Here is a 16286-nt window from a genome sequence, read left to right on the forward strand (position 1 = left end):
TCACATATATACATTGAAATCACCCACCCTATATAATCAGTCAATAGACCTTTTAAGGCAAGTGAAAACTAAACCCACAATAACTTAAACAAATTATATTGTTTACACAGAGAATTTTTTAAAATGGAGGTGAAAAGAGCTGACATATGATTTACTGCAGGCTCGTTCCTTGTATATTCACATTTTTCAGTTCAGCTGCATATGAGACTGCAATACATCTGCTTAATGTAATTCACAGTTTTGGACACAGAATTAGTACATTTATATATATATATATATATTGAGAGGGGAAATGTAGGGGGAAAAGCTTTAACAAAACAACATTTCTTAAACCTGATTATCCCATGCAGAATTTGGCAAAAGGGGAACCAGCTTACAGCTAATGCTTTAGGAAAGACATACACTAGTAACTAGATCCACATTGAGCAGGCTGGCATGGGACAAAAAAAAATACTTGTTTGCTGATCTAGAAAATGGACTATTTTGTTATACAGTAAGGGTGTATAGACAGATACTCTTTTCGGGTTTGTTTCCTGCTTTATTCCCCAAATTAGGGTTGGACAACAGAGGGCACTCTACAAGTTGTTGGACTGCAAATCCCAGCATTCCTCTGTATTTGTTGTGTTGATTAGGGCTGATAAGATTTATAGTTCAACAACATCTGATGGGCCAGACTTTATTCAGTCCTTCCCAAGGCATTGATAACTTTGTAGGAACTTATGAAATTTCACCATGTGTCTTGCAGCAATCTATCATGGCTGGTACACACTTTTAAATGGAGAGTCAGTATGCATTTGCCTACAGAACAAGATGCACACAGTACTGAGTAAGGGCACACAGTAGTAAGTTTTAATGCCAAGATGTTAATTTTGGAAAATAAAATGAACATGGAAAGAAACAGTCATTCAAATGGCACATATGCATGCATAACAATTGTAAAAATGAACTGTGATATGATATGGCAGATTTACAACATCATATATAGGATGTAGGCCATGAGGTATTACATCTTCCGTGCAAAAGGACATGTTCAGTTTGAGTCTCAACTTCATGAGTTAAGTATGATGGGGAAGGTCTCAGTATGAGGGTTTAATGACAGAACACTTGACATAATTTTCAATCATATGTAGCAGAATAATTCAGCCTCCAAAGTTTATTACTTTCAGCTAATATCCTTTCAGATTTGCTGTGGATCCAACAGAAGCAATATTCAAAAGAGCAAAAGCAAGTGGGGATAGAGAAAACAGCACTTTAGCCAAAAGGAGACAGACAAAAGCCAAAGTAGGACTGATTTATTAGTAAATATTAACAATTATACAGCTGCCTGTTGTTTCTAATACTGTTTGGAGATGGGTGACTTAACTGGGTGATTAAATGTTATTATTGCTTCTGAACAAGAGCTCAAAATACCTTGGAATCTTTGTAAAAACAAATAAATTCTGCTTGTGTGTCCCCATCTTTCTTTGTTGATGGGTTGATTTACCTCTCTAGATGTGAATTACTTTCAGTTGAGAAGTCTAGAAAGTTGACTTTCAATTCTGTATATTCCACACCACTTTTCAAAGCCAACTGTCATCTTATTACACAAAATTGGGAGTATGTATAATATGTGTGTGTGTGTGCGTGTAACATATACATACTACAAAGTTACAGCAGTTTGATAACACATTAAATGTTATGGAATGTTGGGAAATTAGAGACATTCCTCCAAAGGATCAGTGCTCTCTGTTTGAATATTCTATGCATCTCACCAACAAAATACCAATACTATGGAAGTTAAAGTTGTCTGGGCTGGTTTAATGGATTAGTGTAGATTATCTCTACATTACTTCCTCCTCTGTTATTCTCTTTCAAGCCTCCTTCTTTTGGTAATCAAAACCATGAGGCCATGTACCACCGAGTTTTTCAGTTCAATATACTGAAAATAAGAGAAATATAACCAAGATTTCACAGTAAAAGAAAATACAAAAATTATATTTAAAATACCGTTACATTATTTAGTAATGCACTTCTATATATCATCTCCTACTGTTATGACCTTATAATTCTGGATGTATTTTTAATTTGAATGCATGTATACATACCTACATGCGCATACTTAAGCATATATATATATTTATTTTTCCAAATGCACAATCCATAAATTAATACTGCTCATTTGGCTTGTCTTCTTTCACAGCATGCAAAACACTGCTATGTGAGAAATTAGTGCAGTAGATCTTTATAAGCTTTGATAATCTTTCAAGCTTCCTGTAAGAAGCCAGAAGTACAACAAAATATCCTGGCTCAAATCCAAAGACATAGAAATGCAGCTGGATCTCATTGCGGTTGTGGAAAGTGAAGAACCAAATGTACAAGTTCTTCCACATCCAACGGTCAGAAAAGTCCTTGCTATATTCATAGGATTATTACCAGATTTCCTTTGACCTCTCGGAAAAATGTCTATGGCAAGGAGAAACTGAAAGAGGGTAACCCAGTGGTCAAGATATTTAAGGCAATCTCAGTGTAAACAAAGATAATATTGCCAGATCTATCAATCCAACTATCACACCAGCTCTCTTCATTAATAAGGAATGTACCTTTGCTTTGCCATCTTAGATGCCTTTTCAATTCTATTTTCTGGAAATGTTTTTTAAAAAATCCTCTCAACATTTTTACTTATGAGTACAAAAAATACAATTTAGACATGGATCCAGATAATCTAGATAGCATTTAGCACCATTCTTCTAACTGCACTAGAGAAAATGAGATATTACAGAGTTTTCTTCCTATTGTTTAGATAACAGTTCTAACTTACCCTGATTGAGGCAATAAAGGTATATTTAAATGCAGAAACATTTATGTTTATATCAAAACGAATAGGAAAACAAATGGAAAATATTGGCAAATATATGCTGCTTTGATACAACAAATGTGCACACTCCCAAATGTGTGTTCGTCAATAAGTATACTTCCATATGCATCGAATACTATATAGCACCAAGTTTTCATTTTCTTTTTTTGTTCCAGCTGAATTGTGCTTGGCTCAGGCATCAGTTTTAGGCAGAGAACAAAAGTGGCATTGTCTGCTCCTGACTGGTAGCACCAGAGTATGTGTTACACCCGCTAAAATACTTTCTCCATGTGCTTCATGGACATTCATCAATCCCATACATACTCTACAATTCACCTGAGTTTAAGAGTGAGCATTATGTGAAAGTTGTATTCCACCTGGGATTTCCCAATATATTTAAAGCATGCAGAATGCAAACATCTGTTGTTGGTTTTTGCAGAGAAAATGTGAGTTTTAGTGCCATTTGTTTAAAAAAATCATGAAAATGCCTGATTGGCCTAGGATGCATTTTTCAAAGAATTATTTAAGGAGTTAAATGCTTGGCTAAATAAGGAATTCTTAGCACATTAAAAAAAAGATACATGGCATGCTATGCTTTTTAAAGAAATATGGTAAATTATTTTAGCCAAAATGTCCAATTTATATTTTAAATCCATGATAAATAATCTATAGTTGAACTTCTTGCTCTGTTGAAAGTTCACGTGCCAGTCGACCAGGGCACATTCCCTTCAGACCAGACTGTGAGGTGACTGGAGACGTTGTTGGTGTCTGCATTGTAAGAAGAGACAGGGAAGGAGAAAAGCTGGGAGTCATCACAGATGAAGGGTATCTCAAGTGATGGATGAGGGGTGAGCGGGGGTATTTCTTAAATGCCTGGCCTGGCAACAGAGTAGGCATCCGTGGGGGAACTGTCTTTAAACCAGGCTGAGCTATTGAAGTAATCAATGGAGGAGGGAAAATGAATGATTTCTTCTCCTTAGGAAAACTGTGCAGTTTCATGCTTTCATCCTCCAGCTCTGCAATATCACTGAACACAGAAGCAAGGGGTTTAAATCTGGGTTCCCAATTTAGCAAGTAATCCCAGCTGCAACTGCCTCTAAGGTCCTCATCAGAGGCTGCCAGGGTGGCCAGAGAGCCGTAATGGGAATTCAGGCCACTGGGTACGAAGACATAGTCTCTTGTGATGTCTTTTTCCTTTATGCCCATCTCTTCAAGTGTTTGGGACAGCATCTTGTTGCAGAAAAGTTTGTCACAATCTCTTTCCTCTCCTCCACTTTCATTTTTGAAGGGGTGGTCTGCCTCTACACTTTGGGAAACCACCACTACATCCGTTTCTCCAGACTGGCATGAAAGCTGGTCAGAGTCTCTAGGGATCCCTGAGTCTGGTATCCGTGAGCCTCGGTCGCTTAAAACTGATCCAGAACCTTTCCTGCAAGGATGCTCATTGATCCTTTGGATCTCCTCATCTTCTGCAGTTTCTCCTTCTGCAGAGCCATGACCACTAGAGTCTGAATGTCTACAAGGATTGCCAATGTCCCTTCTCTCTCTGATGCCAACCAAACTAAGCCATTCAGCTATGTTCCCTGCGGGGAGGGTACTGGTCTCATGGATCTGGGATATATGGGCATCTTTAGGAGTATTCTTGTCACTGTCCAAGTTCAAGTCTCCAGCTAAGGGACATGGCACCTCTTTCTTCACACTTATATTTACTGTATCTTTCTGTCTACATCTAACAATAAGTACTGCAAGGATAATCGCCAGAAGCAAGAATGTTACAGTAGAGACAGCAATGCTGACAGAAACGGTTTGTGCTGGCAACATGGAAAAGCTCTCTGGAGTATTAGAAATGTTCACCAACACTGTGCATGTGCTGGATCTGGAGTTCAGTTTTGGACTATGAGCTTTTATGAGCAGTTCAAGAGTTTTGCCTGTTTTCTTTATGCTGTGTCTTTTCCTGTGAAAAGATCTAGTCAAATAGACAGACCCACTGCTATGGTTCACAGAAAAGAAGGCTGATGGTTTTATCAAAGTGTAGAGAATTGCACCATCTAATCCTCCATCATAGTCCGATGCTGTTACCTTGCCGACCAACTGGCCTGCTTCATTCTTTTCAGGAAAATCAAAAAAATACTGATCTTGGCTAAAAACAGGGTCAAATTCATCTGCACCTCTGACATTCACTTGAACAATAATCGTGGCTGTCAAATCACTTTTGTCTTTTGCTTGAACAATGAAACAATATTTATTCTGATGTTCAAAGTCAAGTGTGTGTTTGGTACAGATCTCCCCCTTCAGAGGATCCATGAAAAACATGTCCGGATCTCCATGATGTCCATGATCAGGTAAACATGATGACTGGATGGAGTATGAAAGGTGACCATTAGGCCCAGTATCAAAATCTAATGCAGAAATTGTGCACACAGAAGAAAAAGGGGGCAGATTTTCAGTCACTCCACAGTCCAGACTGGGAAAAACAAATATTGGGGCATAATCATTGACATCGAGGATGCTAATAAAAACAATGGCAAATGCCACATTTTTTACACCGACTCCTCCATCAGAAGCTCGAACTGTCAAAGTGAATTCCATCGTCTCCTCATAATCCAGAGCTCTGACAAGGTGAAGGGAGCCAGTTTTCTCTTCCAATCGAAAGTGCCCATTATCATTTCCAGACATTATATTGTAAGTGATAGCTGCATTGGATCCAGAATCATAATCACTTGCTGAAACTGAAATGATAGGACTACCTACTGGAAAATCTTCTTTGACATGAACATGATATTCCAAACTAGTAAATACAGGGGGGTTATCATTAGCATCCAATACAGTAATTAACACTGTGGCAGTGGCATTTAGAGGAGGAGTTCCATGATCAGATGCAAGAATTAACAATTGGTGAAATGAGCTTCTTTCTCGATCCAGAGAATTTCTCAAAACAAGATTTCCAACCACTTTATCTGGAGATTCTGGCCCAAGGACACAGTTTTCCACACTGAAAGTATTACTGCCATTACCACCAATAATCGAATATTCAACATAGGCATTTTGATGTGTTCTATCATAGTCAATGGCTGAAAATGTGAAAAGCTTCTCTCCAAGAGAGGCATTTTCATTTATGCTGAGTTCATACGTTGGCACTGTAAACTGAGGAGTATAATTATTCACATCCTGAATCTGTATGACCACCAGTGTAACAGCAGTCAAAGGTGTATTCCCATTGTCACTGGCTTCTATGAAGAGCCGAATAATAGGATTCTTGTCCTGGTACATCAATGGCTTAACAAGGAAGAGTGTTCCTAAAACAAAGAAAAAATATACTATTTTATATCAAACTTTAAGAAGCTAAACGTTAACTATAGTGGGCCCTTGTTGTTCACTTGGATTTGCTTTCAGATCTTATGATTTTCCTTTCTTTCTAAGAGGAAGAATGAATCATTATCTCAATTAAATGTATTTAGTTTGGAAGACTGCAAGAAATCAGGAGGATTTTCTCAGAGCAGACACATATAAGGTGATACTACAAATGTTAAAAAGACACTGACACTATAATGCAGCTTGGAACCATTTTGGAAGGAACCAGCTTTGCTGTGTGGGTGATAAGATTGACAGGTCTGGAACTGATTTGGGGCCAGGTGGGCAAGCCCATAGCCAAGGGGGAAGTTTAGGATTCAAACCACCCCTGAAAAATTTCAGGTAAAAAAAAAACCCTTGTGTTGCCAAAGGCTTTCATGGCTGGGATCACAAGGTTGTTGTATGTTTTCCGGGCTGTATGGCCATGTTCCAGAAGCATTCTCTCCTGATCTTTTGCCCACATCTATGGCAGGCATTTTCAGAGGTTGTGAGGTTCTCCATACCTCACAACCTCTGAGGATGTTTGCCATAGATGTGGGCGAAACATCAGGAGAGAATACTTCTGGAACATGGCCATACAGCCTGGAAAACATACAACAACCCCAAAAAAAAAGCCTTGCTAACTCATGAATTTTAACTGGTTAACCAAATCCCCCTGCCAAGTCTATGAGAAGCAAACATTAGAGATCCTCCAGAACTGCAAGCACTATCTCAACCAAATTTTGATTATTCACATGATCATTACCAACTTTCTACCAATTTACATTGCAATAGCAGCAATACCTAACATAGTGGAAGCAACCATAGTGGAAGCCCTGCCAAAGAAACATGGAACGGGACCAAAGAGAAGAAGCGGTGTCATTGGACTTTATATGAACAAGACTGTTTCTGATGAACAAGTGAAAACTCAATTAGTGCAAAATCCATGGACTACATTGCCAGGATATGTATTTCCTGTGGTTAAGAAGGAAATACATATCTGCCAAACTCAAATGGAGGAGTTTGGGTAAAAGTGGTTATTGGAAGCTTAATGCATAGGTTGTTAAACCATTTACGTGATGGAAAGATGCAATAGAAGTCTTCAATAGACACCAAAAAAAGAGTATGATCAAAACAACTTGTGCTTTGATGAAAACTTCTTGCTAATTCACAGTGGAAAACGTCTTGATGGAACCCATCACCATGCTAAAAGAAATAAGAAGAAAGCAGAAGAAAACAGAAACATCTGCCAATTGTGAAAATTGTCTTTTCTGGATGACAAGAACTGGCTTAAAGAGGGAGCAATGATTCAGGGAGAGATGTGCATAAGTGCTATTGAGGCATATGGGGTGAATAAAGGGAAAGCAACAGGTAAGAGTAGAGGTAATTAATTACCTTTCCAGGGGGAACAATTAGTCCCCTGATGTCCAGCCATGCCCATGGGCACTTTTCAGCAGCCCCATTTTGGAGTCTATAATATGCTTTAGTAGAGGTGGGTGTCCACAATGAGCCCCACATCTTCTGGGCTGATTTTCTCTGAATTTAGGATACTCTGGCGTCTGCTGCAATGCATTATTTGACTGAACTCAGACTGTCCGGTGACGTTTTTGTAATGTGCTGTATATTCTTAAATGTGCTGCACCGTGCATTGGTGGCGTGTGTTGCATGGTCACCAAAATTTCCTGTAATCTCGAAGCTACATTATAGTGTCAGTGCAAATGGAGCCAAAATTGTGTTTGCAGTATAAAATGTTAGTTCTGAGTAGGGAGGTGTATTTTTCCTGTTACACACACATATTTCAGTGGGAAATTAGACAGACAGACAAGCAAACAATGGTGGAGAGATGATATCTGACACGTTTTTATGATTTCGTAGAAGAACGATACATACTTTAACAATGCTGATTTTTATAACACTACAGTAACTGGAGATAAGGATAGGTGGTCAGAGGGGAGAAGGAGGTGTAAAGGGAATGCAATCAGTCTCAGAAAAAGATCTGTGTTCTACAAAGTTAAAATCTGGCAGATCTCTTTTCCTAGTTCTGTTCATTTAATACACGAAAGAGATATTTAAACTTAGCATGACTGCTGTCTTTATTCAAAATCAAGAAAAGGTAATATGGAAGTACAACATGTTCTGCCAATGGGAATCAATGGGATATATTCTCATTTCATGCTGACATGGAATCTTTTACCACACCACCCAATATACTTGATATTACGAGCATTAAGGATGATGAGTAAATGAAAATAAAACATAGGGCACCCCCAAAATATGTAAGTTTGAGGAGCAAACACATATTTTAGGTATGTTTTATTTTTCCAACTATTTTGTAAACTCACCATTGTATGGATCAAGGAAAAAAGAATCAGAAGGAGAAAGAATGTTGTAGGATATTTTTCCATTGTGTTCTGAATCTTTATCTGTGGCACACACAGTCAAGATGGCGGCATCTATTGACCTTAGCTCTGGAATCAACACCTGAAAGAAAGAAATTACCATAGCACCTCAAAAGAACCATGATTAGATGCTTTCGTAACAAAAAGCTTGGAATTATCTACAGTGATGCTATCTTTTCTAACCTGATATATATCCTGAGTAAATACTGGTGGATTGTCATTGACATCAGATACAAGGACTAGCAGTTGTTCTGTGGTTTGATGGACAGAGTCTGAAACTGTGATCAACAATTCAAGCTGAAAGTTTTCTTCAAAGTCTAATGGCTTCACCAACATGACAATTCCTTTGTGTTGGTCAACTGCAAATTTCATTCCAGGATTGCCATCCTCAGCAAAGCTGTAGTGAAGAGGAGGACCCAGATCTGCGTCCTCTGCCAATATTTGTGTAACTAAGAATCCAAGTGGAGCATCTGCAACAATCATGGTTGAAAATGAGCTTAGTCTATCACAGCTGTTTTTACACACTTAGTATAGCATTCACACATCTACAAACTATAGGCAAGACAGGCAAACAACTACAATAATACCTAGAGTTGCTAGAGGTGTTATGAACATGTTAAGCATAGAGCAACCCATGGTTTTGGTCCATGGACTGGCATTGATCAGAATTAGAATACTGTTCCTTGTACATTGGGTTAAGAAATTAAGCCACATCGGATAGCTTAAGAAGCAGTGATGACAGTGAACTAAAGAAGATATCAGTGAGATGCTGCTGTTAATTCCCAACATAAGCATGACCAAATCGCTGAAAACAAAATAAATTTGTTCATTTACTGAATGATGGATTCCCCTAGCTTTCTGAACACAGACAGAAAAAGAGCAGTTATCATCCCTCCCTATATGCTAGCCCTAATCAGACTGACCGTCACACAGGAGTGTAAAACTACACTGCAATCTGACACCATGTTAACTGCTATGGCTCAATGTTGTGGAATCAGAGTTGTACTTTTACAAAGTCTTTAACCTTTTCTGCCAAATAATGCTGGAGCTTCACCAAACCAACTTCCAAGATTCCATAGCATTGAGCCATGGTTGTTAAAGTGATGTCAAACTGCATCAATTCTATAGTGTGGTTGCATGCAAAGAAAATAAACTTTTAACTTTTCCAAATTGAGCCAAAACAAATATCTGAAATAAAATTACCATTGAAAAGCAGAAATGGTTGGGGGCTGCCAGAAATGAAAAATAAAAATGGGACCTAAAAGTTTACTGGATGATGCTATTGTTTCTGATGTCCGGATATTGTGAAGGAATATAATTTTGTCCAGACATTTTCTGATTTGTTTAAATTTGATGCTAGAGTGCCTTATTATTTGGCTTCCAGGTGAGACATATTAAAATCTTATATTCATTTTCCAGGCCACTATGTACCATCATGGTATGTTATTGAATATCTATATACCCGAGTGAAACTGTAAACTAGGAGGGGTTTATGTGCAAGCCAGATACAGATGCTCTGGGCTAGGCTACATCAGTGGCTCTGGTATCTTACTATTGTACCCTTTTGATGGATGAAAATAGAAGTGACACAAATTCCACTTCTGATTTAAATTCTTTGAGGATGATTTCTCAATGGTGGTAGAGTTTGAGTGGCTGCAAAAATGGGCCATGGGTTGTCAACTCGAAGTTGAGATTCTTTTCGAACCTATATCCACTTCGGGGAGCAATTTACTACATTTATTTATCTGTTTATTTAATCTATAGCCCGCATATCCTCCAAAAATTACATCTTTGAGGCAATAGTGAAGTGCAATTAAAAAATACAAACAAAATCAATTAGAAACATAATAACAACAGCACTCAACCAATTTAAACGCCCTTCCTTTGGGCAAAGGGAAAGCTTAAATGCCAAAAGCTTGTCTATAAATAAACATTTTTGCTGTCTGGCAGAAGAACAAGAAAAAAGAAGTCAACAAACCCTCCCTTGGCAGCAATGTTTCAGAGCCTCATAAATTTTTCTATGAGTGAAAAATTGAACATAGGAAGAAACCCTGGGGTACCTTCCCAGCACTATGTTCAGCAACATAGTAGCTTTTGGATTATGTCTCTTTCCTGTGCTGTTTTCTGATGGCAGCAGTTGAGGCCATATGGGAGCAGTAAATGTCCAAACTCCTTTTCATGCCAACTTTGCACCAGTTCCCAGGAGTGGAGATGCAGGCAGCAGAAGAAACAATAACACAGACTCATTCTATGTGACTTAAGCACAGCAATGATGGCTGTCCTACAACAGTTACCATGCCACAAAAGGTAATACTGGAAGAGATCTGAAGGTGCTGGAACAAGCCTCCTTCACATTCCAATACATATTCCATTCCAAAATCTTGAGCTGGTTCTTTGTGAGCTTACTTTGCAAAACATCAGAGCTATGTTCATCAACAATTGCTGCACTGTATAGTTTTGGCTTAAGAATTGTATTTCCCTCCTCACAAAGGAAATAAAAATTGAAACAAAATCTTAGGAATTTGACAGTGGGGTCTCAAACCACTGTCTTTTCACCAATGTTTGGGGATTTAAAGCAATATTGTAAAAGAAAGCTTTAAGTTACTCACAGTCACAAACAGGAGGCTCATAGTTGGCAGAAATGTGCTATAGGATACCTGTCATTCTAAACATTGCCATTTGAGCCAAAATTAATAGGAAATTCAGAAAGCCAGTCCAGTTCAGTATTTTAAAAAAAGGAAATGAAAGAACCATGAAACAACAACTGTCAGACATTTGTTTTGACAACTTTTTTATCCTGAGAGTTACAATACTTACTTTCAGGGAGTTCAACAATACCTAATGGATGAAGAATTGGCACATTGTCATTGATGTCCACCACCTGAATTTCTACTGTGCATGAAGAAGATAATCTGGGAGTTCCTCTGTCAGTAGCTTGCACAAGCAACCTGATGGGTTTTTTAAAACAAAAAAAAAAGAAAGAAAACATAGTCAAACTAGTTTCTTTCTGTCTCAAAAAGCTATGCTGGAAAATAGTTCCATGAGTCTGAATACAAATTTCAACATTTTTATCATGTCAGAAGTGATTTGCAATTCAGTTCTGGTGTGAGATAATTGGCCATCTACAGAGATGTTGCCCAGGGGATGCCCGGATGTGTTACTGGGAGGCTTCTCTCATGTCCCCGGAAGCTAGAGCTGACAGAAGGAAGCTCACCTTGTCTCGCGGACTCAAACAGCAACCTTCAGATCAGCAACCCAACTTTCAGATCAACAGTTCACAAGGTTTAACCCATTACGCCACTGTGGCTCATTATATATACCATTATATATTATCTAATTATTTTGGGGTTTTTTTACCATGTGAGGAACAACATGGGAAACTGAAAATTGCTTCTGGTGTGAGAGAATTGGCTGTCTGCAAGGACGTTGCCCAAGGGACACCTAATGTTTTACCATCCTTGTGGGAGACTTCTCTCATGTCCCCGCATAGAGAGCTGGAGCTGATAGAGGGAGCTCACTTGCTCTCCCCAGATTCAAACCACTGACCTGTCAGTCTTCAGTCTTGCCAGCACAAAAGTTTAACCCAATACACTACCAGAGGCGCCTAACATTTTGTGGTGGGAAAGGAATAGATAGATTAATAAATAATTAGATGGAAAACAAATATAGGCCCTAAGAATTAAGAAAAAAACAAACTCTTGTCTGGATTTTTATTTAATGTATAATAAACTTACATACCCTTTCTCCAACAGAAACATGAGCATAATAGTAGTGACTCACTTCCTTACCACCTGAGGCTCTTTCAGATGCAATGATGATATCCTATGGAATCTTGTGATTTATATATGGTAGGAATTTGGTTCAGAATTCTAAATAATGCTCCTAAAACTACAATCTTAGAATTCCATTAAGGTTAGAGTGGAATACAGCACTATAATTACATAGTGTGAAAGGCTCCTATGGAAAAAAATCAGTTGCCCTCAGACCAAAAACATCAACTCACATGAGAGTCCTATACAATTAATACTGAACATAATATTGTGTTCTGACACATCCAGTCATCCAGATTTTCATTAAAATATGGATAGAAGTTTTAGGAGGATAACTACATTGTAGAAACTAAGCAGACAACATAAGCATATAACAGGAGAACTCCAGAGAAGGGGAAATGGCTGCCAGGCAAGTTAATTTAATTTTTAAAAGGATTTTCTAAGGGGTTTTCTTTTATGTCCTGGTGGCCTGCTGGAAAGCCCAGCAGGGCATGTGGACAACCCCCAGAAAAGCATGCGCTTTCTGGGAGATGTCTGGACTTCAATGCAAGTGCAATCACATTTTTAAAACTCAATTGCATTTGCATGGAAATGTTGTCTGGAATTGTCCATAAACATACCTATATGATGAAATGTCTTCTCGATCTAGTATCGTATTTGTTGAGATAACTCCCTGTGCTGAATCGATGACAAACGCTTCATTTGTGTTACCAGATAAAATTGAATATTCAATTTCTCTGTTGAGTCCATTGTCAGAGTCTGTTGCATAGACCTGTGCAAAGACAAAATCATGAGTTATCAATGATATACTCTGACACAGAAAAGCTTCTGGGAAGAACCCAAATAGGTTGGTGACTTAAGTAAGATACCCAGAGGGCAGTGCTTTGTTTATTGAACTTCTTCACAGAAGAGATGAGAAGATGAGCCCACAAAATGAATATTTTGAAACATTTCATTTGGCTCCCCATTTGCTTGTTTCTGTGCTTCTCTAATGGTTACTATCACATTTTAATAGTTTTGTTATATTAATATGATTTTATAAGTCTTAATCTATGTTTAGTCTTGAGCAGACTTACTGAATCAATAACATCATGTAACATGATTTTTTTCTTGGATTATAAATGTCATTTCCTAATTGGTCCTGTCATAAAAACATGGAAAAAGTTTATTAAACTGCAAAAACTTTGTTTTTACGGGATATCCTACATCACATTTTGCTATAGTTTTTTAATGAATATTTGATAGAGTCTCCACAAATTCAACATAGTTTGTGGCAGCCACAAAAACTAAGTTTATGGAGTACAAGAAGTACTTTCAAAGTAAGTATTGCATAATTAAACAGGAAATAACATTTTCAAAGCAGGAACAGAAAAAAAATCGAATTTTGTTACATAGTGTAATTATACAAGTTTCACTGATACTTTGGGTCTTCTCCAGCTATGATCTGGATTCAGATCACTGTTGTGTTACTGATATTTACATTATAAATATTTTTCAATGGCTCTGTGTTCCTCTTTTGCGGTGAGAGTGTAAGAACTGTGAATGAATGGATACAGTAATAAATGGTGCCTTGCCAAGATGCTGCAGTTAGTCTAGTACTGGAGTTCTGGTTCCATTTATGGGTATTCCAGCGCATGAACATATTTCACTCACATATTAGAGAATTGATGTGTGTATAGTTCAGAAGTAAACCTCATCACAAGCGACCATTCCATTCCATCCTGTGTTTGATGTTGTTGAAAAGGCACATACAGCTTCCCATTGAAATGCGGCAAGCCTCTAATCATGGGTATTTATGAATCATGTGATTCTATGTCAGGAGAATGTATATCTGAGAAAGAAAGTGTGACAAGAGGTATACAATCCTCTGTCCTGTTCTCTAAGCTTATGATCTGGTTTGAATTCAAACCAAGTCCATAGTTTTTCATACATGTTTGACAGGGTTCTTTCTTCACTCCATAGTAGTCATACACCTTTTTGTTTTAATTCCAAATCCTTCAGTCTAAGGGCTGCATCTTAGTGCTACAGCTCATGGATAGGAATAAAATTGTGTATTTGTGTTCTTTTCAAATGTTGCATTTCCTACATTCATTCCCTTTCAAGTTGATTCATCCTTTTCATGAGGTGAAGATGCTCACTCAGTATAAAGGAGAGTGAATAAGGCGTGCCTTTATTTAGTCACTGAGTGGGTTAAATAACACAATATTTTCAAAAGATTCCACCATACCTGGTAGGAGAATTTAGGGCAAAAGTTCCTGGGGCAATCCTTTGTTAGGAGGTTAGCTGGCCCTAATTGATTCTTGTATGGAATTCCCCTGCTTTTCGAAACTTGCTCTTTATTTGCTGTTTTGATTTTAGTGTTTTTTAGTACTGGTAGCCAGATTTTGTTCATTTTCATTGTTTCCTCCTTTCTGTTGAAATTGTCCACATGCTTGTGGATTTCAATGGTTTCTCTGTATAGTCTGACATGGTAGTCAGACAATCCCCTCTCGATGGATTGTCACCTTGTTGTGGTGAGGGGGCTTGTGTGTTCCAATGAACCTGTGGGTGTAACCACCTGAGTCATGCACTCCCAGGAGGGGCCACGGGGGAGGTTCCAGACCAAGCACAATCCGAAGACCTGAAGACCTCAATGGCAGATCAGGTGGAAGATAACATGGTACATGTTACAATGGCTATGAAGGTGGAAGAAGGATGCAACAGTTTGGGAAGCCACCATCATCATGTCAACCACGCCACTGGTTGGGGCCCAACTCTGTGAAGACTGTGTGTTGATTGGCTTTGCACTGACCTCCACATTTAAAAAACCCATGCACAGGTGTCTTCCAAGAAGTAAGTAAGTAAGTAGTAGTCTGATATGGTAGTTATTGGAGTGGTCCAGCATTTCTGTGTTCTCAAATAATATGCTGTGTTATATTAAATAATATGTTTTGTTTTCAGCAATATTATAAAAATGGTGAAGCAAGGACTTTCAATACTGAGCCAACTGGGAAGTATTAGGTCTTTATTAGAACTAACCAAATAGAAAAAAATACATTTTTAACACAACCTTATGGTTACCTGCATGACGTATGTGTTGTAGGCCTGACCTTCCCAAATGGATGTGATGAAACAGTTTTGGACAAACTGAGGTGCATTATCGTTCACATCTTCTATCAAGACTGTCACCCCACATGCTGCTGAAGTTAAGCTGTTTTCTGCTACCACTGCGAAATGCACTTTTTTCCTGACTTCATAATCAAGAAATTCAGCTCTTTTAACTGTGATTTCACCTGTTCCATTTGATGAAAGCAAAGAGAAAAAACACACAAAATAATGATTACATGTTTGGAACCTACAAAGTGTTATATTTGTAATGCACAAACACATCAATAATGGTAAATTTCATATAGCCGGCAAATACAAACAAATAATAGGCAAATACATCTGCAACGAATAGAGAAAAGTAAACACCAATGTCGGTAAAATATTCTCTTTATAACCACTTGAAATTGTAAGTCGATAGAATACAGTCCCTCAACTCATTTTCTATATCAGCATGCAGAAATTAAAACCATAATGGCAATTTGGCAAACACAACCATTCAAAAAAATCTTAATAAAAGTAATCATACCAAGTAATCAACATGAAAGTGGAACAACATCTGCTCTTTATTAGGGCAACTTAAGAATCATAGCAGGCAAATAAAGTCTGATGAAGGGTATCCATATGAGTGCTTGTGGCATATTCTTTATCTTGGTCGATCATTACAACCCTGGTAACCAATATTTACAACGTTTTGCCACAAATATCTGTCTTCACCACTAGCAACAAGTTGACAACAGAATTCACTATCACGAAAGGTGCAATTCAGCTACAGAATTCCATAAATGTTGGATGGGGTTTTGTTTGGATGGACACTGGATTCATTGCAGGTTTTAAACCAGACTTTGAAGGAGTGATCCAAACTCTCTT

At 38.0% G+C, this 16286-nt stretch overlaps 1 protein-coding gene across 2 annotated transcripts in view; it reads right to left on the minus strand.

Annotated features, from left to right (window-relative positions):
- The window catches only part of dchs2 (dachsous cadherin-related 2), a 149864-nt gene that overhangs the window by 9540 nt on the left and 124038 nt on the right, over positions 1 to 16286 (minus strand). The window contains exons 15-20 of one of the 2 annotated variants that reach the window (XM_016994194.2): positions 15393 to 15604; positions 12953 to 13104; positions 11380 to 11510; positions 8746 to 9032; positions 8506 to 8644; positions 828 to 6129 (exon numbers count right to left, since the gene is read on the minus strand). In XM_016994194.2, the coding sequence (XP_016849683.2) occupies positions 3500 to 6129; positions 8506 to 8644; positions 8746 to 9032; positions 11380 to 11510; positions 12953 to 13104; positions 15393 to 15604 (3551 nt within the window). In that variant the 3' untranslated portion in view covers positions 828 to 3499. Of the gene's footprint in view, positions 1 to 827; positions 6130 to 8505; positions 8645 to 8745; positions 9033 to 11379; positions 11511 to 12952; positions 13105 to 15392; positions 15605 to 16286 lie in introns of those variants that run through there. The other variant, XM_062981158.1, reaches the window with a different exon arrangement.

Source organism: Anolis carolinensis, chromosome 5 (assembly GCF_035594765.1).
Source record: "Anolis carolinensis isolate JA03-04 chromosome 5, rAnoCar3.1.pri, whole genome shotgun sequence".
Classification (NCBI taxonomy): domain Eukaryota; kingdom Metazoa; phylum Chordata; class Lepidosauria; order Squamata; family Dactyloidae; genus Anolis; species Anolis carolinensis.